We start from the raw sequence: 16,192 nt of genomic DNA, 5'->3' as shown, positions 1-16,192 counted from the left end.
TATACATAGTTTCAGCCGACATTACATCAAATCAGTCAAATCAGCAACAGTATCGAGCTCGGAACTCGGGTCGCCGAATTTTCTTGTGATTGGTCGATGAGGCCGGTGGCCATGTGTCAATATTTTCCCCAGGTAATAATGACCTGCAAGGGGCTGGAGGTTAAGGATTTAGGATTGGTTGTTCCGGGCGGTGATGATGTCACCTGTGCCAAGTGTATTTGATTGATAGGGTGATGTGACAGGGGGTAATCATATTTTTTTTTGAGATAACAGCGGGATTGTCTGACCTGGGAGTAAGGACCGAACTCACATTTAACTGAGGTGGGGTTAGCGAACTGTTTTTATTAGATCGGAGTTCGGATGTCAACAACCATAAAGGCCATAAACATTTTCATTTTCATTTTCATTTTCAGAAAGGAAACTAGAGTCTTTGGTTGATTTGTGGGTTCTTCCTTTATCGGGGTGGGGTAAGGAGTTGATGAAGAAGATAGTTTTTCTTTTATTTTTTAAATTTTATTTGTTTTTTATTATTATTATTATTATTATTATTATTATTATTATTATTATTATTATTATTATTATTATTATTATTGATTTATGTTTTTAATTATTTTATGGAAAAAATATTAAAGCACTATTTTGCCTTTTTAAAATTGATTAGAAGGTGGTCAAAAATTAGTTTTTTTGGTCAACTAACGCCAAATTGGATGAAAACCGTTTATTGGGGCCTCGGCTGTTACGATTTGAAAGGTTTGGGGTGACGATTGCAACAATTGAAAAGTTAGGGAAAAGTTTGCCACTGTTTGAAAGGTTTGGAGCCTCAGATGCAATTATCCCAAAAAGAAAAAGAAAGAAAGCCTCGAATCATTTGCTTTTGCGAATGTGATATTATGAATGCGTTAACTAATGTACAACAATTATGGATTCAACTAGGGAAGTGATTAACGGTTTATTATAACATATTAATTTGTCACCAATTTAAGGAACTCCAAACCTTAAAAATAAAAGCAATACTATTTAAGACCATTAATTTTACAACATCAATTTAGATAACATTAAGTATCATTAAATAAAACAATTAAATGAATCACATAATTTCGCATTTAATTGAACTTATCATGATATTATTTTAAAAATAATTTGAGAAAGTCAACAGATTCCAATACCTTTTACGCGTTTATACAGTCAAAATCATGAATACACTTTCCCCTCATAACCTTCTTTCCTCGATACACCCTTGCCAATTTATGTATATAGTTTACGTCTATTAGGTCTAATCTGTAACAATATATCACTCGATAAATTTGAAAGAAAGTTTCCAAGATTTTATACCTTCCAAATAATCTGTTCTTTCTGCAAGATTGGAGATTGAATTTCCGAGTGTTTTAGAGTTTGAGAAACTTCGAAAATGGCCGGAGCAAGCGGAGGAAGATCGTTGAAGGAAACACCGACTTGGGCTGTCGCCGTAGTCTATTTTGTTCTGGTTTCAGTTTCAATAGTCATTGAGCATATTATCCATCTTACTGGAAAGGCATGTAAGGATTTTTAATCAATAGATGAGTTTGTATGTGTGAATAATTGTGTGTTAAATTATAGGCCATCGAATTCGGTTGAGCCCAATTAAAGTGATCTAATAAGGTTTCGGTTTTAGGTTTTAATGTATCCAATTAAAGTATGGGTTTACATATGTGTAGAGATCGGGCTCAAATCCTAATTCTATAATGGGTCGAATTATGTCAAAGGGCGTCCCTATATAAATAGGTTATGGTCCCCAGATCACACACACGTATTATTCATTCTCTACTGCATCCCATCACAGAGAGGAAAAGGCGACTACGTGTAGATTTGGAAAACTATACCGCGAAATTCATATTGCATTAACCATGTCTGATTCAGGTATGCTTCCGCTTTAATTCTTGTATTTCTTGATGATTTAACATGAAAGATCCGGTAATTTAAAGCATTAAATTATCCAACAAGTGGTATCAGAGCCTCTTCATGTTGAATCATTAAGAATCGAATAATTTAATTTGGTTCTTGCAATATTTTGTAAAGTTTTCAGATTTGATAGTTTAGGATTTATATTTTGTTGAATTTGAAAACTTTTGCGGTATAATTGTTATTTTCGTAATTCAAATTAATGGTTGAGAAAATTCAGATTTGGAATTTTATGGATTTTGAAATCAGATTCAGATTCAGTTTTCAAAAAAAAAAAACTTTTTGGGGCTGTTGCCGGCCAGCAGCCCGGCGCCATTGGTTCCGCCGGCGCCGCCAAGAAGAAGAGAAGAAGAAATTTTTCCTAGGGTTTTTTTTTTCAGTTTTCGGTTGTTTTGGGGACGGGGGCTTCCTCTGTAAATTAGATGATTTGAGGTCCTTAGTTGCAATTAGGGTTAGGGTTATAAAATTAAGGTTTGAGTCCCTAACCTTTAAGTTATATTAAGTTTTGGGCCTTTAAGTTTCGGATTTAATAATTCAGTCCCTAAGGTTTTAAAATTAATTAATTCGGGCCATTAAAGTTCTGAATTTATATTTAAAGCCCTCAAACTTTAATTACTAGTTCAAATTGGCCCCATAAGTTCATAATTAATTCAAATTGACCCCTAAAGTTTCAAATTTTCAAAATTTGATCCCTAAAGTTTTGAATTGGTCAATTTTGGCCCCTAAAGTTTTAAAATTTGTTCTAATTTCAACCCCTAAAGTTTGAAATTAATTAATTTTGTCCCCTTAAAGTTTTGAATTATTAATCCTAAGGCCCCTAAAGTTTAAAACTAATCAAAATATGCAAAACTGATGATTCTCTTTCTCGAATTTTGGTACTAAGGACTCTTTTAAGAGATATAATATTCGAAAGTTGGTTAATTGAAGCAACATGTTGTCAAAGCAACCTCTCTTGTGAAAATTGACTAACTTAGAATTTTAAAAAGTGTTTGTGCATGTGTTATTCATGGGAATATTGGTCGGCCCAAAGGAAGGTTAATATTTAGCTGAATACACGTGCACCTGTGGTGATAAACGTGTGACGATTATTTGGTTTAAGTGTGATCAATAAATCGGTCCAAAGAAAGGTTTGTTGATTGACAAGTTGTTTTATCGTCAATGTTTAATCACTACGCCAAGAGTACCGCTTATAAGTCAATATCTCTATCCAAAGACTAGATATTGATGTTGTGCTTGGTATCTTGTGACGGGCCCTACCAGTATTTGAGAATATTATTATTTGCATATTAAAGATATTCATGTGAGCTATTCATAATAAACGTTCTCTGATTCAGTTTCAGGTTTTGCTGCTAATATCTCTGCTAGCATCAATTCAATTTCAATGTTAAATGGCACAAACTTCAGGGCATGGCAAGAGAACGTTATGATTGTTCTCGGAGTCATGAACCTAGACCTTGCTTTATGGGTCGATCAACCTGCTGCACTTGCTGATAAGAGTACCTCTGATGACACGAGGGAGATGGAAAAGTAGGAACGATCGAACCGCATAAGCTTAATGGTCATGAAGCGTGCTATTCCAGAAGCATTCCGGGGCGCTATGTCCGATAAGGTGACTACGACTAAGGGTTTCCTTGAGGACCTTAAGAAGAGGTTTGCCAAGAATGAAAAGGCTGAAACAAGTACACTTTTCGCAAATCTTGTCTCAATGAGGTATAAAGGGAAAGAAAACATTTGGGAGTACATTATGGAAATGTCTCACATTGCTTCAAAACTAAAGGCACTCAAGTTGGATTTATTTGAAGACTTGTTGGTGCACTTGGTTCTGATATCCCTTCCGGCACATTTCAGTCAATTCAAGGTGAGCTACAACTGTCAAAATGATTCATGGTCCATTAATGAGCTCATCTCACACTGTGTCTAGGAAGAGGAAAGACTGAAGCATGAGAAGACAGAAAGTTCTCATTTGGCCACCACCTCTAAGGACAAAAGCAAAAAAAAAAGAAAGATTAATAAGGAAGCTACGGTACGGCACCGCAAAAGAAACAGCACAAGGAACCAACTGAAGGTAGTTGTTTCTTCTGTGGAGCTGCAAGTCATAAGAAGAAGAATTGCACCAATTACCACGCATGACATGTAAAGAAAGGTACTCTTCTTCATTTGATTTGTTCTAAGGTTAATTTAATTTTGGTACCTAGACATACATGGTGGATAGATTCTAGTGCAACAACTCACATCAGTATATCTATGCAGGGTTGCCTGAGTTGCCGAAAACCAAGTGATGATGAAAGATACATCTATGCTGGCGATGGCAAAAGAATGGAAGTAGAGGCAATAGGAAAATTTAGATTATTGTTAAAGACTTGATTTTATTTGGATCTTGTTGAGACATTTATTGTACCGTCTTTTAGACGAAATTTGATTTCTATTTCTGTTTTGGACAAATTTGGTTATACTTGTTCATTTGGAAATTGAAAATTTAGTTTGTTTCATGATTCAAAATTGGTTGGTTCCGGTTCTTTATCAGGTTATGATAATCTTTATTCAATTGATACAACTGCTTCTTATAATGAAACCTTGCATGTAAGTACTCGAAGTGTAAAGTGAAAATTAAACGACGAGAATTGTGCCTCGTTGTGGCATAAGAGATTAGGTCACATCTCCAAAAGGAGAATTGAGAGACTTGTGTCTGACGGGATTCTCGACCCTCTTGACTTCACAGATTATGATTTGTGTGTCAACTGTATAAATGGAAAACAAGCCAATTAAAGGAGATTTCAAGCCAATAGGACTTCGGACGTCTTAGAACTTATACATACGGATATTTGTGGACCATTCCCTACGGGTTCTTAAAATGGTCAACAATATTTTATAACGTTCATAGACAATTTTTCAAGATATGGCTACGTATATCTCATTCATGAAAAATCACAGTCACTAGATGTGTTCAAAAACTATAAAGCTGAAGTTGAGAACCAACTCGGTAAAAGGATTAAAAGCGTCAGATCTGACCGTGGGGGTGAATACTATGGCAGATATGACGGTTCAGGTGAACATCGTCTAGGACCGTTTACTAAATTCCTAGAGGAATGCGGTATCGTCCCACAGTACACTATGCCGGGTTAGCCCACTATGAATGGTGTTGCTGAGAGACGAAACAGAACGTTTAAGGACATGGTGAGAAGTATGATTAGTCATTCTACCTTACCAGAATCTCTCTGGGGTGAAGCATTAAAGACTACAGCTTATATACTCAACAGAGTTCCAACTAAGGCCACTGATAAAACCCCATATGAGCTTTGGACGGGCAAGAAGCCTAGTTTGAAGCATATACATATTTGGGGATGTCCAGCTGAGGCAAGGCCCTATAAGCCAAATGAAAAAAAATTGGACGCAAGGACCATCAGTTGCTATTTCATTGGATATTCTGAAAGGTCCAGGGGTTACAAGTTTTATGATCCCACAACTAAGGCAATTCTCGAGACAGGAAATGCTAGGTTCTTTGAGGATGTTGAGTTTGCAGGGGGAGAAAGGGTTACAGGCTTTGTCTTTGAGGAGGAATATGTTGAAATTCCTCCAATTGCCATTGATAATGATCATGTTTCTATCCCTGATATTGTTCAAGAAGCAACTCTGGATCAAGTTAATGTTATACCTCCCTCTCAAGATCAACAAATTGTTCCAGAAGAACAAACTCTACAGCCTCAAGAACCAATGCCATTAAGAAGATCCACTAGAGAGAGGATAAGTGCAGTTTCGAATGATTACATCGTATTTCTTCAAGAACATGAAGTTGACATTGGAATGGTGGAAGATGATCCGATCAACTTCTGTCAAGCCATGGAAAGTTCTAACTCTCAAAAGTGGCTCGATGCTATGAATGAAGAGATAAAGTCCATGAAGTACAATGACGTATGGGACCTCGTTCCATTGCCTGAAGGTGCGAAATCCATTGGTTGCAAATGAATATTTAAGACCAAGAGGGATTCAAAAGGTGATGTAGAGAGGTACAAGGCTCGTCTTGTCGCAAAGGGGTTTATACAGAAAAAAGGCATCGATTATAAAGAGACTTTCTCTTCGGTTTCTTCGAAAGACTCTTTCAGGACTATAATGGTATTGGTAGCGCATTTCGATCTTGAGCTACATCAGATGGATGTTAAGACAGTGTTTCTCAATGGTGACATTGATGAAATAATTTATATGGTACAACCAGAAAACTTTGTATCGGACGATGCAAAGTAAATGGTTTGTAAATTAAAGAAATCCATCTATGGACTCAAACAGGCATCTCGTCAATGGTATTACAAGTTTCATCAGGTGATCATCTCATTTGGTTTTGAGATGAATTCAGTCGATGATTGTATATACCACAAGTTCAGTGGGAGCAATTATATTTTTTTGATTTTATATCTCGATGACATATTGCTTGTCAGCAACGATATATGCTTATTGCACGAAACCAAGAGATTTCTAGCAAAGAATTTTGAGATGAAAGATCTTGGTGATGCCTCTTTTGTATTAGGAATTTAGATACACCGAGACTGTTCTCGGGGTATTCTTGGATTATCACAAAAGAGAAATATCGAAAAGGTACTTAAAAAATATGACATGCAAGATTGTAAACCATGTGACACCCCTGTGGCTAAAGGAGACAAGTTCAGCTTAAGTCAGTGCCCTAAAAATGATTTGAAAATTAAAGAAATGCAGAAGATTCCTTATTCCTCAGCTATAGGGAGTCTGATGTGTGCTCAGGTTTGTACGCTTCCGGATATAGCGTACATTGTTGGGATGCTAGGGAGATATTTAAGTAACCCGGGAATGGATCATTGGAAAACAGCTAAACGGGTCATGCGGTATTACAGAGAATAAAAGACTACATGCTTACATACAGGAGATCGGATCAGTTGGAGATCATTGGTTATTCTGATTCCGATTTTGTAGGATGCCAAGATAGTAGGAGATCCACTTCAGGCTATATTTACTTGCTTGCTGGAGGTGCTATTTCATGGAAGAGTGCCAAGCAGACACTCATAGCTACTTCTACCATGACAGCGGAGTTTATAGCGTATTATGAGGCATTAAATCATGGAATATGGCCGCATAATTTTGTCACTAGGCTGCGCATTGTGGACAATATAGAAAGACCACTTAAGATATTTTGTGACAATAAATCAACAGTATTGTATTCTAATAACAACAGGAGCTCTGCGAAGTCAAAATATATAGAGATCAAGTTCCTGGTTGTTAAAGAAAGAGTTCAGAGTGGACAGGTGTCAATAGAGCATATTGGGACAAACTCCATGATTGCGGATCCGCTTACTAAGGGATTGATACCCAAGGTCTTTCATGAGCACGCTGCTCATATGGGTGTAATGTCTCTTGAGGATATCTAGTTTCAGTGGGAGTTCGTATTTTTTGCTTTTCATATTGGACACATGCATTGTTGTTTTGAATACGGTTTAAAGTTAAGGTTAAAGTTATTTTCAGTTATAAAGTTATTTGGTTAATTATCTCTGAACTTGTTTAAAATGATCTCACTAAGATATTAAGGTGGACCAGTTAGAAATAGGCATGTTACAGATCACATTACATGTAATTTTCATGCTTCACATCCATGCTTGATCCATGTCATTCGTTTATATTGATATACGTGACCATTGATGGGTTTAGCTACGTGAAAGTAGAGAAAACCGCTTTGATCCTATGTTGACATGATTGATGAACGGGATTGTTTGGAGATACATTCGGTAATGAAAGCAAAATTCTGAGTACTCATAAGGTTATGTTTAATGCACAATTATAAGGTGACACATATAGTCCAAGTGGGAGATTGTAAGGATTTTTAATCAATAGATGAGCTATTATATATGAATAATTGTGTGTTAAATTATAGGCTATCGAATTCAATTGAACCCAATTAAAGTGATCTAATAAGGCTTCGATTTTGAGCTTTCATGTATCCAATTAAAGTATGAGTTTACATATGTGTAGAGACCGGACCCAAGTCCTAATTTTATGATGGGCCGGATTAGGTTAAAGGGCGTCTTTATATAAATAGGTTATGGTCCCCAGATCACACGCACGTATTATTCATTCTCTACTGCATGCTATCACAGAGAGGAAAAGGTGACTGCGAGTAGATTTGGTTGCATTAACCACGTCTGATTCAGGTACGCTTCCGCTTTAATTCTTGTATTTCTTGATGATTTAACATAAAAGATCCAATAATTTAGAGCATTAAATTATCCAATAAGGTAAGCACGCATTGTTTATTTTCATTACGTAGATAGTTTTTTGCTAAAATAATCAAAATTTTAAATTCTTGCAGTGGTTGAAGAAGAAACATAAAAGGGCTCTATATGAATCATTCGAAAGATCAAATCTGGTACGTGAACAAACTTTTGGCCACTACTTTATCTCTGATTTGATCATTGAAAAATTCGGTGATAATTCCTTTTTTTTTTTTGGGTGGATTAAGAGTTGATGCTGCTGGGATTTATATCCTTGCTGCTAACAGGAGGACAAGGTACAATTTCTAATGCATGTATATCGAAGAAAGTTGGAGACACGTGGCACCCATGCAGCAAAAAACGAGAGGCCGATAAATATAAAAACACTGATAATATTGAAGATGAATCTCGCCGGAAACTTCTGATGATTGGTGGCGGCGGCAGCGGTAGTATTAGACGGGTGCTGGCTGGTGGAGGAACAGACAAATGTGCAGAGAAGGCACGACTTGTTTAGTTTGAGGAGTCAATATTTTCGCACTTCGAATAATTCCAAAATAAACACTTGAAATTCGCTAAAAAACTGACTTGAAAATTGACTAAAATTCTGCAGGGAAAAGTCCCGTTTATGTCGACGGACGGCATACATAAGTTACATATTTTCATCTTTGTTTTGGCTGTTTTTCATGTCCTCTATTGTATACTCATCCTGGCTTTGGGAAGACTCAAGGTATCAAAATTTTAATCTTCTCTCTCTGGATATTTGTGTATACAATTAATTTTACATTAATTCTTGACGACCTGATAACTTGTTCATCTCAGATGAGAAAATGGAAAGCATGGGAAAAGGAAACAAGAACCATTGATTACCAGTATTCACACGGTAACCAAACTAGAACTCGAGTACTCGACTAAAAGAACATATGATAAGATATACCATTTCGAGAATGACATATATGTATCGACATGGTAATTGAAATGTCATGACTAAACTTGACAGATCCCGAGAGATTCAGGTTTGCTAGAGAAACGTCATTTGGAAGAAGGCATATGAGCTTCTGGAGCAAAACCACAGTTCTACTTTGGATTGTGAGTACTTTCTTGGCTACAAATTTAACGTTGAACTAACTAGAATTGGTGTTTGGGAGGGGAGGGGGTTAACAAAGTTATCGTACAGTGAGATTGTCTCCTTCAAGCCTCCTGTATATGCAGTGAATTAAGCCCTCAAACTCATTTTCTACCATGCAGCTCATGAGATCTACGTCTTTTATTAACTTTTCAATCATATATTTTATGTACTTTTATCAATATTTACTAAAAATTTAGTTTATAACTAAACTAAACAGGGGCTAAACCTCTAGACTCAACTTGATAACTTTATGTAATAGAGGTTGATGCCAAATCCTGACTCAATAACAAAATTGCTGTTTTTGGTAAAAGAAATATATATATATATATATATATATATAATGGGGTTATATTTACACAACTTTTTAATTACATTAAAGTCCTTAATTTTGTTTATTGTTGTACTTGTGTCTTCAATTTTTTTCTTTTTCCTTTTTTTTTTTCTGTTGCATTTTTGTCTTCTATTTTCTATTAGTTAGAACATCTGGTAATGGTTTATCCAAATTTTTTGTTAGTGTACTTTGAAATAAGAAACAAATATTTTGTCGCATTTTTGTATTTGTACTTTGTAGTACTTTTTGCTTACTTGAAAATGTAGGGGTGAAATAAATCCCTTTACACCTTCCTTATACCTTCGTTGGAGACAATTAATAAAATGTCGAGAATTAATGAGAATGTATATTATCAATTTTTATTTAGGAAACCTGATTATTATCTTACTGAAAATTATCGACTCTATAGATATAGTCATTTTCTAATTAATAGTAACTATTTTCAAAAAATTTCACGTGTACTAGATTATATAAATTTTCAACTAGAAAATTCAGGAAAAAGAAGGGAATAGCAAGAATCTCCTTCTTGTGTCCTCAAAATTTATTAGATTATTGCTTGTAATGTTCAGTAGAATGTAAATTTCGTAACTTTAATGCTGCTGTGACGCTCGATTCGTCCATTTATTTTTCGGCAGGTTTGCTTCTTCAGGCAATTTTTTAGGTCTGTACAAAAAGTTGATTATTTGACCCTACGACACGGATTTATCATGGTAATTACTTTTATATTTCGCGTCCAACAAAAGTATTTACACTAAATTCTAATACTACTCACTTTTTTATCTTGTGTAACGTCTCAGGCTCACTTGGCACCTCAAAGTCACAACAAATTTGTTTTTCAGAAGTATATAAACAGATCGTTGGAAGAGGACTTCAAAGTAGTAGTCGGAATAAGGTTGGTACTCCTCATTTTGGCTTTCACTTTGTCTATGTTTTACTGGTTTTCTACTGTAAATAAATACTCATGTTTATATTCCTTTTTCCAGTCCTCCAATCTGGTTCTTGGCTGTGGTCTTCTTCCTCTTCAATGGACATGGTGAGTCTGAAAATTATTTATTTATATCGACCATCAGTACAGACAATGTATCTTATGTTCGACTAGCTACATTCAACAACGCAAAGAACACTAGACGAGATTTTAAATATTATTTCTTGGTTTAATTATTTATCTGAACTTTTTCTCTGTGGAAGGCCGGTATACCTATCTATGACTACCCTTTATCCCACTGATTGTGAGTAAACAATTCCCATATACATGCCCTTAAGTTGACATTTTACGTTTCTTTAGCCAATTAATCTGAAAATACCTTGAATGAAACTGCAGATAATCTTGCTGGTGGGGACCAAACTACAAGTGATAATAACGGAAATGGGGCTGAGAATTCAAGAGAGAGGTGAAGTAGTAAAAGGCGTGCCTGTAGTTCAACCCGGAGACGATCTCTTCTGGTTCAATCGTCCACGACTCATACTATTCCTTATCACTTTCGTCCTATTTCAAGTGCGTCTTTTTCTCTTCATACCAAGTTTTTCGTCTCCTTTTTTCCTTAAAGCTGATTACTATTCATTAATCTCTTAGTCCTTGGAACTTAAAAATTATGTCATGCACTAATTGTTGGTAAAACTTGATCGTAACAAAAGAATGTAGAAAATAAACCAAAGAAAAGAGAAATGTCAAAAAATGAAAAACATGTAATCACTGTTTTCAAACTAAATTTGCCTCTCTAGGATAGTTTTTATGTTTAAAAGAACTCACAGCAAATATTTTGTAGGATTTAACAAGTCTCAGGAGAACAAAGACATCAAACACTACTATTTTCTCCTTAAAATTTGAAGAACACTCAAAATGATGAATATGTAAAGAGACTTTTATAAAATTCTATATGAATGGAATGATTTTAATTGTTGGTGGTATAATAATTGTGTAGGGAAATGAAATCTATCTCATATATATAGATTCTTAATTATACACCACGAAAAAGCCTCAGGTTCATGAAAAGATGCAATTTTTCATGAAAATGTGCCTAAAACGAACTAAAAAGTTTCAAATCCAATGGTTAAAAAATTGGCTTGAGCAATCGCCCAAGCCAAGGTTTTGGCCTTGCGTTATTGAAAGCGACGCTTGCCTAGCCCAAAATTTTAGATTATCCATTTTTTCTTCTCATTTTGTTTTTGGTATTTCGATACTTACTCTATACACTCATATGGATATATTATCATTTCAATATATCATCATTATAAATTGAACACCGAATTACAACACTAATAGCATCTTGGACTAAGGTTCTAATTCAGTCAAATATACTAAGTTTTATTTTCAAACATTTTTAGATACATTTTTTTCCCTGATAAAAATGTTACCATTTTAACAGCTACTTTAAAAATAAGTAAATTCATCTGTTCAAAATTTACTTATTTACTTATAAGTAAACTCTTTCACCATTGTAGAATGCATTTCAATTGGCATTCTTTGCCTGGACTTGGTTAGAATTCGGATTGGGGTCTTGTTTCCATGAACAAGTGGAGGATATAATCATCAGAATATCAATGGGGTGAGCCTCATTTATATATATTTTACTTCATTCTTGATATTATTTATTTTATTTTTCTATTAATACTATTCAATTAAAGTTTGATAAATTCTCGTTATTAATTTCATTCACAGGGATACAGATTCTATGCAGTTATGTAACGCTCCCACTTTATGCCCTTGTTACTCAGATAATTACGATGTTTATGTTAAACAAAAACCTCAAATCGACTAATTATCGTAGACTAATGTATGAGGGATGAGCCACTTCTTTTAAAAATGTTGAGTTATTAAGATGAAACTCCAAATTTTATTTATAGTATCGGAGCACATTAATTGCAAACAAGTAATTTGATCCGAATAAAACTCAAATGAATACAGAATTTCAACTATTCAAACGAGCTACAATCATGGTATGCTAGGGAATAAATCTCACACGACTGATTATCGAAATATAGACCAACATATATAAGCTGGATTACTGCTCTTAATAATATTGACATTTTAAGATGAAACTAGTCTTAATGGTTCATAATTAAAAATTTGATCCATATAGTTATGGCATTATTTTTGTCGATACTAACTCTTGTACGCATAATTGAACAGATGGGATCGACGATGAAACCAACCATATTCAATGAAAGAGTAGTCGCAGCCCTAAAAAACTGGCACCACAGAGCCACACAACACATCAAGCAAAGCAAGAATTCAGGCATGGCATCACCAATGTCAGGCAGGCCCGCGACGCCTTCCCATGGAACCTTCCCGATCCATCTTTTGCAACACTACAGAGGCGAAATGGACAGTCTCCAAACATCTCCCAGAAAATCAAACTTTGACATGGATCAATTGGAAACCGATGGTTCACCATCGCCATCTCCACGCGCTTCCATCAAGGCGATGGATCCTCGACTTCCCACCAGCAGATTGAGCTAGTTTATATAGAACACGAGGCTCAGCTCCACTATGAGACGAGCTCGTCTAGGGTGGCCGCGCAGCCCCAGCCACCTGAGGAGCAGCATGAGATCAGCATTGGCATGCCTAATAAGGAATTTTCATTTGATAAAAGGACAAGCAAATAAATTTGGGTAAAAGAAATCATTTTCTGATTTTATTTTTTTTAATGTATTATAGTTACGCTTGTATATATTATGGTAAATGAAGGATTCACAGTTTTGATTGGTTAAAAATAAGATATTTAGTATATATAAAATTTGATAAAGTATGTGGTTGAAAAGTTGATGAAAGTTATAGGTTCACCAAATGTTAGACTAAAATTAATTATTGACTATGACATAAATTTTTATCAAGTTTTTTAGCTAAATCAAACATGAGGTTAATTGTATTGACATTTAGGGATTGCTCTATTCTGCCCTAATTTTGGAGCCGCCCTATTTTAAATTTTAGTGTATAAGAAACTAACATTCACATTAAGCCCCTGAGATTAAGCACATGTTTGATGTGATTTTTTTTTTTTTGGTCAAAATTATTTTTTTTACATATTCATTTTTAATCACAAATTCACACAATAAAATATTCTGTACGTAAATTCACAATTTTTTTCATACTTTTTAACCACATATCTTAAAAAGTTTACTATTCAAAACATTATTTTAATCAAATAATGACCATCAAACATGGACTAAAAGTTATTAAAAATTTCAAATGAAAGTCAACAACTAATTTTATCCAAATATTTCATTGAACGCACATCTTTTCAACTTTACATTTTATCACCTCTTTTTTTTGTGGTAAAAATCTACTAAAAATTTGATTTTAATCTATACCAAATATGGACTAAATATAAATGAATGCTACTAATATTTTGAAACGAAATCATGTATTGCATTTAGGGTCCGTTTTGCATGATTCTTGTTTTTGCTTTCCAAGAAAATTATCATTTTTGTTTATAAACAAGTTTTTAAAAGAGTTTGATTTTTTAAAACTACTTTTAGAGGAAGTTACGTTTGACCAATTTATTTTCTAAAAACTCTTCTAATTACGAGAAACACTTTTATAAAATTAATCAAAGGAATTCAAAAGTAAATTCTGAATCTCAAAAGTTTATTTTGACTTTTTAAAAATAATGTGGAACGAACCTTTTTGTCTTTTGTTAACTTCCTTTGCAAGATAAACCTTGTAGTTAGATGCATCATTAAACTCTTATTGGTTTATGTAAATAGCAACTTAACTGAAACAAATCTACTAAGAAAAAAAAATGTTCAGGGACTAAATTGATACATTTTGAAGCTTTCTAATAGAGTTCTTACAAGACAGATATTTTTATTTTTATAAAAACTTTTACCGATGAAAAATAAAAAGTTGTTGTAAAATGATAAGATAATTATCAATGATTATATTTAGTATCATCATGATACATAGATAAGTTTGATTTAGATTAGAAGATCTTTTTCATTCTAATTGTAACTCTTATTTTGATTAGAAGGTCTACTTCATTCTAATTGTAACTCTTAACTCTTATTTTTGGACTAGAAGATCTATTTTATTTTAATTACAACTCTTATTTTGGACTAAAAGATCTATTTTATTTCAATTGTAACACTTATTTTGAACTCTATAAATATGAGATTTTGATTCTTAACACTACATGCACTTAAGTTTTGACTCTTACATTTTCTCTCTCTCTTTTTTTTTTCCCTCTCTCCCTCTCTAGTTTGTAACAAAAGTAACTATTTCGCTTAGGAATCCCTTCGGACATATCTCCACGGTCTCTCTCTCTCTCTCTCTCTCTCTCACTCACACACACCGTTCTACCACCTAATACTTGCAAAAACTGTTGGAAACAATGGAGTGATGAAGAAGAAACCAAAAGAAAAAGACAGCAAGATATGAATCAAAACCAGAAACTTGTAAGAATAAAATCGAAGGTCCGATCATGATATCGTTGTTCTCAAACGATATTTGTCCTCTCTCCTAATTAAATGAGATGCTTAAGGAAATTCTGGTAAACAGTTTAAAGGATTATATATAGAGGCCTTGACCATATGCTTGAAATGGTGCCAAAAGATGTATGAAAGGCCACCAAATTTGAATTTACAACGGCCAAAAACAGCTACATAACAGTAAAAAATAATGTACCATGTACTGCAACTCTGTGTGGTCGCATGGTTTATTTTAAGCCGAGCCTCAAACTCTCGGCATATAGCCATGTGGCCGCATGGCTATATGGCCCATGCGGTCGCATGGACCATACTCACGATTACCGTTCCCTTTTTCATTTCAACTCTTCCTTTATTGATTTCAACAACACTTCTTAACAGAAATTTGCTATCATCAATTCACCATGCCTCGAGGACCGAGAACCGTGATCATGCGCCCACGTGGATCGACTGTCCACATGCGCCGCCGCATACTAGGAGCCGGCTTATCCAATTCCTTCTCCTCTGGCGTGGGCGGAGGAGCATCAGGTAGCAACATGCTGAGGTTTTACACGGACGATGCTCCGGGACCGAAGATCAGGCCCCAGGTCGTCATTGTCATGAGCTTCTGCTTCATCGGCTTTGATACTGCGCTTCATATCTTCAGCAGTTCTATCGCTACAAATCTAGACCTGGTGCCTGATACTCACGGATGTTCAGTTCACATGTTCGGATCCCCGAATTCGAAGCAGCTTGTTTAGTAAAATAGGTATTTCGGTGAGCCAGTGTGCCACGTTAGGTTTTTAGCTTTTGTAGAAGTTTCTAACTCCTGGAGGACAGATAAAAGAAGATCTTAGCTTTCTTTATGTTTTGTGTGTGTGTGTATATATATATATATATTGATCATACATGAAACTAATCTTAGTTCAAATAATTTTACCGCGGTTTCCCTGCGTTTTTTAACTTCATAATACGAATTGATTTAGCACACTGCATTGGAAATTTTAATCCGTGTAAATACAAGTGTGATGGAATTCTATATTGGATTATGACCTCTAAACTCTAGAAAATAACTTGAGCTAGCAGGTTTTTGTAAATTGTTACTGTGAATGCATTAATTTTTGTAGATTGTGTAACAGTCTTGCTTAAATATGGATGTTAACGTAA

At 34.7% G+C, this 16,192-nt stretch overlaps 2 protein-coding genes across 2 annotated transcripts; both read left to right on the top strand.

Moving 5' to 3' along the window:
• Positions 1-1,400: 1,400 nt before the first annotated feature.
• On the top strand, positions 1,401-12,172 carry LOC111394086 (MLO-like protein 6). The gene is given in 12 exon segments (XM_023019866.1): positions 1,401-1,531; positions 8,264-8,324; positions 8,414-8,664; positions 8,776-8,892; positions 8,985-9,045; positions 9,163-9,251; positions 10,258-10,332; positions 10,420-10,514; positions 10,606-10,655; positions 10,811-10,851; positions 10,944-11,117; positions 12,065-12,172. Coding segments are annotated over 12 exon segments (1,245 nt in total). The 5' UTR covers positions 1,401-1,408.
• Positions 12,173-15,405: 3,233 nt separating this feature from the next.
• LOC111394085 (protein transport protein Sec61 subunit beta-like) lies at positions 15,406-15,861 on the top strand. Its single transcript, XM_023019865.1, has one exon. The coding sequence runs from the start codon at positions 15,451-15,453 to the stop codon at positions 15,784-15,786; it is 336 nt and encodes a 111-aa protein (XP_022875633.1). The 5' UTR covers positions 15,406-15,450; the 3' UTR covers positions 15,787-15,861.
• Positions 15,862-16,192: the final 331 nt, after the last annotated feature.

The sequence above is a fragment of the Olea europaea genome, chromosome 4 (genome assembly GCF_002742605.1).
Source record: "Olea europaea var. sylvestris chromosome 4, O_europaea_v1, whole genome shotgun sequence".
Taxonomy (NCBI): Eukaryota; Viridiplantae; Streptophyta; class Magnoliopsida; order Lamiales; family Oleaceae; genus Olea; species Olea europaea.
Note: the sequence above shows the minus strand (reverse complement) of the source record. Positions and strands in the feature narration are given on the sequence as shown.